We start from the raw sequence: 13643 nt of genomic DNA on the forward strand, positions 1-13643 counted from the left end.
ATATATATATACTGTCACCTGTACTGTTATCTATATAAACATATATATATACTGTCACCTGTACTGTTATCTATATAAACATATATATATACTGTCACCTGTACTGTTATCTATATAAACATATATATATATACTGTCACCTGTACTGTTATCTATATAAACATATATATATACTGTCACCTGTACTGTTATCTATATAAACATATATATATATACTGTCACCTGTACTGTTATCTATATAAACATATATATATACTGTCACCTGTACTGTTATCTATATAAACATATATATATACTGTCACCTGTACTGTTATCTATATAAACATATATATATACTGTCACCTGTACTGTTATCTATATAAACATATATATATACTGTCACCTGTACTGTTATCTATATAAACATGTATATATACTGTCACCTGTACTGTTATCTATATAAACATATATATATATACTGTCACCTGTACTGTTATCTATATAAACATATATATATACTGTCACCTGTACTGTTATCTATATAAACATATATATATACTGTCACCTGTACTGTTATCTATATAAACATATATATATATACTGTCACCTGTACTGTTATCTATATAAACATATATATATACTGTCACCTGTACTGTTATCTATATAAACATATATATATACTGTCACCTGTACTGTTATCTATATAAACATATATATATACTGTCACCTGTACTGTTATCTATATAAACATATATATATACTGTCACCTGTACTGTTATCTATATAAACATATATATATACTGTCACCTGTACTGTTATCTATATAAACATATATATATACTGTCACCTGTACTGTTATCTATATAAACATATATATATACTGTCACCTGTACTGTTATCTATATAAACATATATATATATATATACTGTCACCTGTACTGTTACCTATATAAACATATATATATACTGTCACCTGTACTGTTACCTATATAAACATATATATATACTGTCACCAGTACTGTTATCTATATAAACATATATATATATACTGTCACCTGTACTGTTATCTATATAAACATATATATATACTGTCACCTGTACTGTTATCTATATAAACATATATATATACTGTCACCTGTACTGTTATCTATATAAACATATATATATACTGTCACCTGTACTGTTATCTATATAAACATATATATATATACTGTCACCTGTACTGTTATCTATATAAACATATATATATACTGTCACCTGTACTGTTATCTATATAAACATATATATATATATACTGTCACCTGTACTGTTATCTATATAAACATATATATATATACTGTAACCTGTACTGTTATCTATATAAACATATATATATACTGTCACCTGTACTGTTATCTATATAAACATATATATATACTGTCACCTGTACTGTTATCTATATAAACATATATATATACTGTCACCTGTACTGTTATCTATATAAACATATATATATACTGTCACCTGTACTGTTATCTATATAAACATATATATATATACTGTCACCTGTACTGTTATCTATATAAACATATATATATACTGTCACCTGTACTGTTATCTATATAAACATATATATATACTGTCACCTGTACTGTTATCTATATAAACATATATATATATATACTGTCACCTGTACTGTTATCTATATAAACATATATATATACTGTCACCTGTACTGTTATCTATATAAACATATAATATATACTGTCACCTGTACTGTTATCTATATAAACATATATATATACTGTCACCTGTACTGTTATCTATATAAACATGTATATATACTGTCACCTGTACTGTTATCTATATAAACATATATATATATACTGTCACCTGTACTGTTATCTATATAAACATATATATATACTGTCACCTGTACTGTTATCTATATAAACATATATATATACTGTCACCTGTACTGTTATCTATATAAACATATATATATATATGTCACCTGTACTGTTATCTATATAAACATATATATATACTGTCACCTGTACTGTTATCTATATAAACATATATATATACTGTCACCTGTACTGTTATCTATATAAACATATATATATACTGTCACCTGTACTGTTATCTATATAAACATATATATATACTGTCACCTGTACTGTTATCTATATAAACATATATATATATATACTGTCACCTGTACTGTTATCTATATAAACATATATATATACTGTCACCTGTACTGTTATCTATATAAACATATATATATACTGTCACCTGTACTGTTATCTATATAAACATATATATATATACTGTCACCTGTACTGTTATCTATATAAACATAAATATATATATATACTGTCACCTGTACTGTTATCTATATAAACATATATATATACTGTCACCTGTACTGTTATCTATATAAACATATATATATATATACTGTCACCTGTACTGTTATCTATATAAACATATATATATACTGTCACCTGTACTGTTACCTATATAAACATATATATATACTGTCACCTGTACTGTTATCTATATAAACATATATATATATATACTGTCACCTGTACTGTTACCTATATAAACATATATATATACTGTCACCTGTACTGTTACCTATATAAACATATATATATATATACTGTAACCTGTAGTGTTCTCTATAGTCTACACATTACATCACCCTGGATGGGTCACTATATCAGAGGAAGGCAGAAAGAAGCTCTTCTACTTTAGTAATGAAGAGGTCACCAAAGTCTACAAGACATGCTTTTGTTTGACCCGACACTAGAATAATTCAATCACATTATAAAAAATATAAAACAATTTATGGGATCATTTGCAGTTCAGTTATGTAATTTTATTCAGCAAGTTGCTGGCCCTTACAGGTATACCACGCATACAGTATAAGGTGCAGACTTGGGATAGTTTCAGATCTAGGATCAATCAGTCGGTGTACATATGCACAGCGAAGAGCTTGAGTTACCAGGCTGGATACTTCTGTTACCAGGCTAAGTTATTCTTCAGTTGTTTTACTGTAGCTTGTAGGTTCAGACCAGCCTGAAATCCAGACCTGTTTTGTGCTAACATTCCACTCCTTGTACTCTGTGTCTTATGCCAAACACGTTTGGTATGACAAGGAGCGGCAAGGAGTGGAATGTTAGCACAAAACAGACTGGTACCCAGGCTAGTTTCGGAAGGTCTTACAGAACAGAAAAGGGCTAACAGAAGCTAACAGAGTTATTTCTCTAAGATCACAGGGAGAAACCAGTAACTTAAGCTTTAATAATGTTGTCTTACATTACATTTCCTTACCCACAGCTTCTCATACATACGGCAAGTATTTTATGTTTCATGAACAACATGCCAAAACAAATTATTGTCTTATCTTCGCCTGACTGAAGCTCGTGGGTAATTTGATAAGAGAATGGAAATATCATGAAAGAGTAACAGAGAAGCAAAGGTCAATAAACTTTAAGGTTACTGTTCCACTGGCTACAGAACCGGAAATGCAGTTCAGTTCAGGATCAATATCCTGTTGATAGAGCTCCACATCAATATATTCCTAATCAATATGCCCACAACAGCTTTCTATCGTCATGAGAACAACACACAGATACAATCCAAAGCATCCAAAGCTAAATTACATTTTAATAAAGTCCTCCTTTACAAACAATTGGTCAAATGTTTGCACAAAGTGGAGGACAGTCAAATGAAATGCTGAGCCTGATGCTTGGATATGAAGGCGACGTAACCCAGATCTGTTTCTGCTGGTGTGACAGAGACCATAAGCCGATGACATGGCAGCACAAACTGATCTGGGACGAGGCTAATGGAGGGGAACTCTAGCAGGAGGATATTGCTCACAGGCTTAGCTGTATGAGGCTAATGCAGTGCAGTCTATCTCTCAGCAGTCTTCTGCCTGGTGGCCATTTTGTTGATGTATGATGTCATAACATCAGTGTGGAGAAGAAGGGGGACCTCTTCATCGTGGACCTCTTGTGTAGAACAAGGGCTCATCTGTCTTCGGAAGGATGACGTTCAGGACGCTTAGGGGGGCTGTTCAAGATTAGGGTGGTACTCGATTAGGGTGGGACTAGATTAGGGTGGGACTAGATTAGGGTGGGACTAGATTAGGGTGGGACTAGATTAGGGTGGTACTAGATTAGGGTGGTACAGTGGGGATGAGTTGTGGGGTGGTATGGGGAGGGAAGGGTGGGGTAGTAGGGGAGGAAGGTATGGGGTTTAGGTAAGGGTGGGGTAGTAGGGGAGGACGGTCTGGGGTTTAGGTAAGGGTGGGGTAGTAGGGGAGGAAGGTATGGGGTTTAGGGAAGGGTGGGGTGGTAGGGGAGGAAGGTCTGGGGTTTAGGTAAGGGTGGGGTAGTAGGGGAGGACGGTCTGGGGTTTAGGTAAGGGTGGGGTAGTAGGGGAGGAAGGTCTGGGGTTTAGGTAAGGGTGGGGTAGTAGGGGAGGACGGTCTGGGGTTTAGGTAAGGGTGGGGTAGTAGGGGAGGAAGGTATGGGGTTTAGGGAAGGAAGGTCTGGGGTTTAGGTAAGGGTGGGGTAGTAGGGGAGGACGGTCTGGGGTTTAGGTAAGGGTGGGGTAGTAGGGGAGGAAGGTATGGGGTTTAGGGAAGGGTGGGGTAGTAGGGGAGGAAGGTCTGGGGTTTAGGTAAGGGTGGGGTAGTAGGGGGTTTAGGTAAGGGTGGGGTAGTAGGGGAGGACGTCTGGGGTTTAGGTAAGGGTGGGGTAGTATGGGAGGACGGTCTGGGGTTTAGGTAAGGGTGGGGTAGTAGGGGAGGAAGGTATGGGGTTTAGGTAAGGGTGGAAGGAGGACCAATGGTAGGGCTATAAGACTAAAGAGTATGGTTTAGGGTTAGGGTATTGGGGTTGAGGGTTATTGGGGTTCAGTGTGAAACGGTTTTAGTTCAGGGCAGAGAAGGTCAGCCTGAACTCTTCTCCCTCCAGGAGTTTCCTGTGAAGAAAATGTATATTAATATGTTGGTCATATCATTGTGCTGGTCGTATCATTGTGTTGGAGGATCATTGTGTTGGTCGTATCATTGTGTTGGTCGTATCATTGTGTTGGTCGTATCATTGTGCCGGTCGTATCATTGTGTTGGTCGTATCATTGTGCTGGTCGTATCATTGTGCTGGTCGTATCATTGTGTTGGTCGTATCATTGTGCCGGTCGTATCATTGTGTTGGTCGTATCATTGTGTTGGTCGTATCATTGTGTTGGTCGTATCATTGTGCTGGTCGTATCATTGTGTCGGTCGTATCATTGTGCTGGTCGCATCATTGTGTTGGTCGTATCATTGTGCTGGTCGTATCATTGTGCTGGTCGTATCATTGTGCTGGTCGTATCATTGTGCTGGTCGTATCATTGTGCTGGTCGTATCATTGTGCTGGTCGTATCATTGTGCTGGTCGTATCATTGTGCTGGTCGTATCATTGTGTTGGTCGTATCATTGTGCTGGTCGTATCATTGTGCTGGTCGTATCATTGTGCTGGTCGTATCATTGTGTTGGTCGTATCATTGTGTTGGTCGTATCATTGTGCCGGTCGTATCATTGTGCCGGTCGTATCATTGTGTTGGTCGTATCATTGTGTTGGTCGTATCATTGTGCTGGTCGTATCATTGTGCTGGTCGTATCATTGTGTTGGTCGTATCATTGTGTTGGTCGTATCATTGTGCCGGTCGTATCATTGTGCCGGTCGTATCATTGTGCCGGTCGTATCATTGTGTTGGTCGTATCATTGTGTTGGTCGTATCATTGTGCTGGTCGTATCATTGTGCTGGTCGTATCATTGTGTTGGTCGTATCATTGTGTTGGTCGTATCATTGTGCTGGTCGTATCATTGTGCTGGTCGTATCATTGTGCCGGTCGTATCATTGTGCTGGTCGTATCAAACACCAGTGGTTGTTGGTCCAGGTTGATATGTTAGACTTTAAGCATTTCATTGTGTTGTGTATTCCTTGCTGTATACTGTGCAAAATGACAAATTAACTTTGATGCAATTTGATAGTGGCTGAGCCAAGGTTAAGGTTACCTGTATGCAGCTATCTCAATGTCCAGAGCCATTTTAACATTGAGAAGGTCCTGGTACTCTCTGAGGTAGCGAGCCATCTCCTGCTTAGCCTCGTTGATGTCGCACTCCAGATCGTTTATCCTCACCTGAAACAAACAGACCATTTATCCTGAAACAAACCAGACCATTTATCCTGAAACAAACCAGATCATTTATCCTGAAACAAACCAGACCATTTATCCTCACATGAAACAAACCAAGCCATTTATCCTCACCTGAAACAAACAGACCATTTATCCTGAAACAAACCAGACCATTTATCCTGAAACAAACCAGACCATTTATCCTGAAACAAACAGACCATTTATCCTGAAACAATAATATCATATAAATAAATAAAAAATCAGGTCCATAAAACAGCAAGGTCTGTGTTCCAAATGATATCCTAACTGTTCCCTATATAATGCAGTGCCCTGGACCAGAGCCCTATCTAGTATACTATATGGGAAACAAGGTGGCATTGAGATACAGCCCAGGTCTCACACCAGGTCTTTATTTTTCTAAATATAGAAACAGTGGAAGGACATATTCAGCTGAATAACAGCTTTGGTGTGACCTTCCCTCTCTCATTTTTTCTCCTTATGGAGGGGGTCCATGAATACTGACACACCTCTGAGACTATCATCTCTACACAAGGAACACGACGACTCCCTGCACAGACTGATCTATTACTACTGAGGAGAGGAGAGAGAGGAGGAGGTGGGGAGGAGTAGAGTGGACAGGTAGGGGGGAGGAGAGGTGGGGGGAGGAGTAGAGCTGGGGGGGGGGGGCTGGGCGGAGGAGGAGAGGTGGGGGGAGGAGAGCTGGGGTGGGGGTAGGAGAGGAGAGTGGGGGTATGAGAGGAGAGGTGGGGGGAGGAGAGGAGAGGAGAGGTGGGGAGAGAAGAGGTGGGGGTAGGGGAGGAGAGGTGGGGGTAGGAGAGGAGAGGTGGGGGTAGGAGGGTGGGGGGAGGGGAGGAGAGGTGGGGGTAGGAGAGAAGAGGTGGGGGAGGAGAGGTGGGGGTGGGGGAGGAGAGGTGGGGGTAGGAGAGGAGAGGTGGGGGTAGGAGAGGAGAGGTGGGGGTAGGAGAGGAGAGGTAGGGGAGGAGAGGTGGGGGTTGGGGAGGAGAGGTGGGGGTTGGGGAGGAGAGGTGGGGGTAGGGGAGGAGAGGTGGGGGAGGAGAGGTGGGGGTTGGGGGAGAGGTGGGGGTAGGAGAGGAGAGGTAGGGGAGGAGAGGTGGGGGTTGGGGGAGAGGTGGGGGTAGGGGAGGAGAGGTGGGGGTAGGAGAGGAGAGGTAGGGGAGGAGAGGTGGGGGTTGGGGAGGAGAGGTGGGGGTAGGGGAGGAGAGGTGGGGGTTGGGGAGGAGAGGTAGGGGAGGAGAGGTGGGGGTAGGAGAGGAGAGGTGGGGGTTGGGGAGGAGAGGTAGGGGAGGAGAGTTGGGGGTAGTAGAGGAGAGGTGGGGGTAGGGGAGGAGAGTTGGGGGTAGTAGAGGAGAGTTGGGGGTAGGAGTGGAGAGGTGGGGGTTGGGGAGGAGAGGTAGGGGAGGAGAGGTGGGGGTAGGAGAGGAGAGGTGGGGGTAGGAAAGGAGAGGTGGGGGTAGGAGAGGAGAGGTGGGGGTAGGAGAGGAGAGGTGGGGGTTGGGGAGGAGAGGAGAAGTCTGGTGCAGTGAAACACTTTCCATAAAGAGCAGGGACCAAATCAGAGTCATAGCAGCATCAGAGTCATTATTATCACATCCATGTCTACAAGAGTTTTTGGCTATGTTTTTACCACGGTTTGAAATGGTCACATTATGACATCTATACCTTTGTCGCTGTGTACCTTATCTCCCACTCAGACCATATACCTCTTCCCCCTTGGTTCTATACCTCTCCTCCTTGGTTCTATACCTCTTCCCCCCTGGTTCTATACCTCTTCCCCCTGGTTCTATACCTCTTCCCCTTGGTTCTATACCTCTCCCCCTTGGTTCTATACCTCTTCCCCTTGGTTCTATACCGCTCCCCCTTGGTTCTATACCTCTTCCCCCTTGGTTCTATACCTCTTCCCCGCTGGTTCTATACCTCTTCCCCCTGGTTCTATACCTCTTCCCCGCTGGTTCTATACCTCTTCCCCTTGGTTCTATACCTCTTCCCCTTGGTTCTATACCTCTTCCCCTTGGTTCTATACCAATTCCCCTTGTTTCTATACCTCTCCCCCTGGTTCTATACCTCTTCCCCCTGGTTCTATACCTCTTCCCCTTGGTTCTATACCTCTTCCCCCTGGTTCTATACCTCTTCCCCCTGGTTCTGATTGATTGAGGGGTTCTATACCTCGTTCCCCTGGTTCTGATTGATTGAGTGGTTCTGTACCTGGTACTTCGTGACCTCTTTCCCTTGGTGCTCCTCCAGCTCTTCCAGCTGTTTGTTCAGCGACTCGATGACGTTCCGCAGGGCCTCGATCTCAGAGGAGCGTGATTGGAGCAGCCGGCGGTATTCCATGGTCTCCTCCCGGATGGAGCGCACCGCCTCGTTGTTCTTCGATGCCATCTCCGCCACTGACTCAAACTTCCCCCGGTACCAGTCCTCGGCCGCCTGCATGTTCTTATTGGCCAGTCGCTCGTATTGCGCCCGGATCTCCTTGAGTGCCGCAGACAGGTCTGGCCTGCTCACCTCCATGTCAACAAACACGTTAGCCGCCACTACTTGGGCCTGCAGCTCCGCCTGCTCCTCCACAAACACCTTCTTCAGGAAGCCCATCTCCTCGGCCAGGGAGACAACGCTGGCCTCCGCATCGCAGTTAGACAGCATGGCCCGCCCCACTTCTTCCCGGGCCCTCTGCAGGGCCTCCTCCGCATCCGCACGGCACTGCGCCTCCTCCTCATAGCGCTCCTTCAGCTGCCCGTACACGTCCCTCAGGTAGTCCCTCTCTGCCTCCATGCGCATCTTATCTCCTGTCTTCTGGTCGATTGCAGCCCTGAGGCTCCGGGCTTCACCCTCGTAGAGCCCCTGAAGACGGGACGGGTCCCTCTGCCTCCTCCTGAGAGCCTCCAGCTCTGCCAGAAGGGCCCGGTTCTGCTGCTCCAGGCGCCTCACCTTGTCGATGTAGGTGGCGAAGCGGTCGTTGAGGCCCACCAGCTGCTCCTTTTCCTGGCTGCGGAGCCCCAGCAGCTCTGTGTTGAGGCTGGAGGCCTGGCCCAGGTCCATTCGTGCAGACGCATCCGGCAGTGAGGAAGAGGCCGGTGGACGCAGGGTCCGCTGCTTCCCAGCTGCCAGGCCCAGGGCTCGGGAGGAAGAGGAGGAGTAGAGAGAGGAGTACATTAAGGATTTGGTGGTGGAAGGTCGAGAAGAGCCTCGGTAGCTGTCCCAAGTGTGGCGGTAGGAGATATAAGGATCGTAGCTCATGATGGATTTTTAGTAGTTTTGTTTTTTTTTTCGAGATTTTTTTTTGTTAATGTAGGATGTTTTTTTTGTTTCAGATGTTAATTTTTTTTTAAAGTCCCCCTTGTTCTGCAGACCATCGGTGAGGATGAGCGAGTGTCTTGCATTGCACCAGCTCAGCGACGCTGCAGAGCCCTGGTTTATATACAGCCAGCCAGCCCCCTCTCCTTCCCCCCGACCCCCCCCCCCCAGATCCCCCCCCCACCAGTGTGTGTGACGCATCAAGAATGTCAGCACAACAACCACCAATAGGAAAGTGCTGCAGTGAGATCACAGGGAGATTGGTATTCTGTCTCACACTCAGCACTATGAAGCAGAGGAGATGTGGAAGGGCAGGTTTTTACATTTGCTGCAATAAACATATATACAGAGAGAGAACGAGAGAGAGAACGAGAGAGAGAACGAGAGAGAGCACGAGAGAGAGAACGAGAGAGAGAGAACGAGAGAGAGAGAACGAGAACGAGAGAGAGCACGAGAGAGAGAGAACGAGAGAGAGAGAACGAGAGAGAGCACGAGAGAGAGCACGAGAGAGAGCACAAAAGAGAGCACGAAAGAGAGAGAGAGAACGAGAGAGAGCACGAGAGAGAGCACAAAAGAGAGCACGAAAGAGAGAGAACGAGAGAGACTACATGTGTTGACAAAACAAATCTATATCTAGATAAGTATAAAAATAGTTTAGCCAATATCATGAATCTGTAAGTCAGGGTTCCCCAACTGGTGGCTGAATTTGGCCCGCGGGTGGTTTTATTTGGGCCCCCCGAGTTTTCGGAGCAAAATATAATAATGTTTTTGTGTGGAATTGTCATTGTTGGACATAAAATACTGTAAAAAAAACACCAGGAAATCAGCTCCAAGTGATTTTAATTTAAGAAATAAAAAGAAATATTCCCACGCATAGTAGAGAGACACAATGTGATTGCAAATAAATGTAAGTTTGAAATTACTACGTTTTAGACAAACCTATTACCAGAAGTACCCCGGGAATCCGGCGTCTCGCCCCCGTGGAGGCATGCTGGTCGCGGATGTCAGGGGGAGTAAGTCCCCGCACCGACCCGAAGGCTAAGTCCAAAGAGGGGCACATTAAAACACCAACTCCCGTGGATCTGATAGAGATGGTTGTCCTCAGGGTATGACCTGATCAAGAGGGTGGTAAGGTAACCTACCCCATTCATAGACTCTGATTACCTTTAACGAGGGATGTGACAAATGGACAACTTTGCAAAGCTGCCATTTTTCCCGGTGCAATATTAAAACAATAAGAAAGAAACATACAATTCCATATAAATGTACAATGCTGAGTAATGGTCCTGTTACGCATGTATGATCGCTAGGGCAACGAAGCGATATACACCACAACCCTTTACAGAACACAGCTACCGTAATGTAGTGTTATCTAGAGAGGAGGGGCAGGTAGACCAGGGAGAGAGAGAGAGAGGAGGGGCAGGTAGGCCAGGGAGAGAGAGAGAGAGAGAGAGGAGGGGCAGGTAGGCCAGGGAGAGAGAGAGAGGAGGGGCAGGTAGGCCAGGGAGAGAGAGAGAGAGAGGGGCAGGTAGGCCAGGGAGAGAGAGAGAGAGAGGAGGGGCAGGTAGGCCAGGGAGAGAGAGAGGAGGGGCAAGTAGGTCAGGGAGAGAGAGAGAGAGGAGGGGCAGGTAGGTCAGGGAGAGAGAGAGAGGAGGGGGAGGTAGGTCAGGGAGAGAGAGAGAGAGGAAGGGCAGGTAGGTCAGGGAGAGAGAGAGAGGAGGGGCAGGTAGGTCAGGGAGAGAGAGAGAGAGAGAGGAGGGGCAGGTAGGCCAGGGAGAGAGAGAGAGAGAGAGGAGGGGCAGGTAGGCCAGGGAGAGAGAGAGAGAGGAGGGGCAGGTAGGCCAGGGAGAGAGAGAGAGAAAGGAGGGGCAGGTAGGCCAGGGAGAGAGAGAGAGAGAGAGAGAGGAGAGGCAGGTAGGCCAGGGAGAGAGAGAGGAGGGGCAGGTAGGTCAGGGAGAGAGAGAGAGAGAGAGGAGGGGCAGGTAGGTCAGGGAGAGAGAGAGAGAGGAGGGGCAGGTAGGTCAGGGAGAGAGAGAGAGAGGAGGGGCAGGTAGGCCAGGGAGAGAGAGAGAGAGGAGGGGCAGGTAGGTCAGGGAGAGAGAGAGAGGAGGGGCAGGTAGGCCAGGGAGAGAGAGAGAGTGGAGGGGCAGGTAGGCCAGGGAGAGAGAGAGAGAGGAGGGGCAGGTAGGCCAGGGAGAGAGAGAGGAGGGGCAGGTAGGCCAGGGAGAGAGAGAGAGAGAGAGGAGGGGCAGGTAGGCCAGGGAGAGAGAGAGAGAGAGAGAGAGGAGGGGCAGGTAGGTCAGGGAGAGAGAGAGAGAGAGGAGGGGCAGGTAAGCCAGGGAGAGAGAGAGAGAGAGGAGGGGCAGGTAGGTCAGGGAGAGAGAGAGAGATAGAGGAGGGGCAGGTAGTCCAGGGAGAGAGAGAGAGAGGAGGGGCAGGTAGGCCAGGGAGAGAGAGAGAGAGAGAGAGAGGAGGGGCAGGTAGGCCAGGGAGAGAGAGAGAGAGGGGCAGGTAGGCCAGGGAGAGAGAGAGAGAGAGAGGGGCAGGTAGACCAGGGAGAGAGAGAGAGAGAGGAGGGGCAGGTAGGCCAGGGAGAGAGAGAGAGAGGAGGGGCAGGTAGGTCAGGGAGAGAGAGAGAGAGGAGGTGCAGGTAGGCCAGGGAGAGAGAGAGAGAGAGAGGAGGGGCAGTTAGGCCAGGGAGAGAGAGAGAGAGGAGGGGCAGGTAGGCCAGGGAGAGAGAGAGAGAGAGGAGGGGCAGGTAGGCCAGGGAGAGAGAGAGAGAGAGAGGAGGGGCAGTTAGGCCAGGGAGAGAGAGAGAGAGGAGGGGCAGGTAGGCCAGGGAGAGAGAGAGAGAGAGGAGGGGCAGGTAGGCCAGGGAGAGAGAGAGGAGGGGCAAGTAGGTCAGGGAGAGAGAGAGAGAGGAGGGGCAGGTAGGTCAGGGAGAGAGAGAGAGGAGGGGGAGGTAGGTCAGGGAGAGAGAGAGAGAGGAAGGGCAGGTAGGTCAGGGAGAGAGAGAGAGGAGGGGCAGGTAGGTCAGGGAGAGAGAGAGAGAGGAGGGGCAGGTAGGCCAGGGAGAGAGAGAGAGAGGAGGGGCAGGTAGGCAAGGGAGAGAGAGAGGGGCAGGTAGGCCAGGGAGAGAGAGAGAGAGAGAGGAGGGGCAGGTAGGCCAGGGAGAGAGAGAGAGAGAGAGGAGGGGCAGGTAGGCCAGGGAGAGAGAGAGAGAGGAGGGGCAGGTAGGCCAGGGAGAGAGAGAGAGAAAGGAGGGGCAGGTAGGCCAGGGAGAGAGAGAGAGAGAGAGGAGGGGCAGGTAGGTCAGGGAGAGAGAGAGGAGGGGCAGGTAGACCAGGGAGAGAGAGAGAGAGAGAGGAGGGGCAGGTAGGCCAGGGAGAGAGAGAGAGAGAGAGAGAGGAGAGGCAGGTAGGCCAGGGAGAGAGAGAGGAGGGGCAGGTAGGTCAGGGAGAGAGAGAGAGAGAGAGGAGGGGCAGGTAGGTCAGGGAGAGAGAGAGAGAGGAGGGGCAGGTAGGTCAGGGAGAGAGAGAGAGAGGAGGGGCAGGTAGGCCAGGGAGAGAGAGAGAGAGGAGGGGCAGGTAGGTCAGGGAGAGAGAGAGAGGAGGGGCAGGTAGGCCAGGGAGAGAGAGAGAGTGGAGGGGCAGGTAGGCCAGGGAGAGAGAGAGAGAGGAGGGGCAGGTAGGCCAGGGAGAGAGAGAGGAGGGGCAGGTAGGCCAGGGAGAGAGAGAGAGAGAGAGGAGGGGCAGGTAGGCCAGGGAGAGAGAGAGAGAGAGAGAGAGGAGGGGCAGGTAGGTCAGGGAGAGAGAGAGAGAGAGGAGGGGCAGGTAAGCCAGGGAGAGAGAGAGAGAGAGGAGGGGCAGGTAGGTCAGGGAGAGAGAGAGAGAGAGAGGAGGGGCAGGTAGTCCAGGGAGAGAGAGAGAGAGGAGGGGCAGGTAGGCCAGGGAGAGAGAGAGAGAGAGAGAGAGGAGGGGCAGGTAGGCCAGGGAGAGAGAGAGAGAGGGGCAGGTAGGCCAGGGAGAGAGAGAGAGAGAGAGGGGCAGGTAGACCAGGGAGAGAGAGAGAGAGAGGAGGGGCAGGTAGGCCAGGGAGAGAGAGAGAGAGGAGGGGCAGGTAGGTCAGGGAGAGAGAGAGAGGGAGG

General features: G+C 47.5%; 1 protein-coding gene across 1 annotated transcript; it reads right to left on the bottom strand.

Moving 5' to 3' along the window:
• Positions 1–2826: 2826 nt before the first annotated feature.
• On the bottom strand, positions 2827–9608 carry si:dkey-33c12.3 (uncharacterized protein LOC335380 homolog). Its single transcript, XM_055911081.1, has 3 exons — positions 8408–9608; positions 6042–6166; positions 2827–4962 (listed from the first exon to the last, which is right to left on the bottom strand). The coding sequence occupies exons 1-3, from the start codon at positions 9437–9439 to the stop codon at positions 4911–4913; spliced, it is 1209 nt and encodes a 402-aa protein (XP_055767056.1). The 5' UTR covers positions 9440–9608; the 3' UTR covers positions 2827–4910.
• Between the last annotated feature and the right edge of the window lie 4035 nt (positions 9609–13643).

Source organism: Salvelinus fontinalis, unplaced genomic scaffold (assembly GCF_029448725.1).
Source record: "Salvelinus fontinalis isolate EN_2023a unplaced genomic scaffold, ASM2944872v1 scaffold_0045, whole genome shotgun sequence".
Taxonomy (NCBI): Eukaryota; Metazoa; Chordata; class Actinopteri; order Salmoniformes; family Salmonidae; genus Salvelinus; species Salvelinus fontinalis.

Coding starts and splice junctions, on each gene's coding strand:
- si:dkey-33c12.3 (XM_055911081.1), bottom strand. CDS start 9,439: ATGAGCTACGATCCTTATATCTCCTACCGCCACACTTGGGACAGCTAC. Junction 6,167..8,407: donor AAGAGGTCACGAAGTACCAG/GTACAGAACCAC, acceptor TGTTTGTTTCAG/GTGAGGATAAACGATCTGGA. Junction 4,963..6,041: donor ATTGAGATAGCTGCATACAG/GTAACCTTAACC, acceptor TTTTCTTCACAG/GAAACTCCTGGAGGGAGAAG.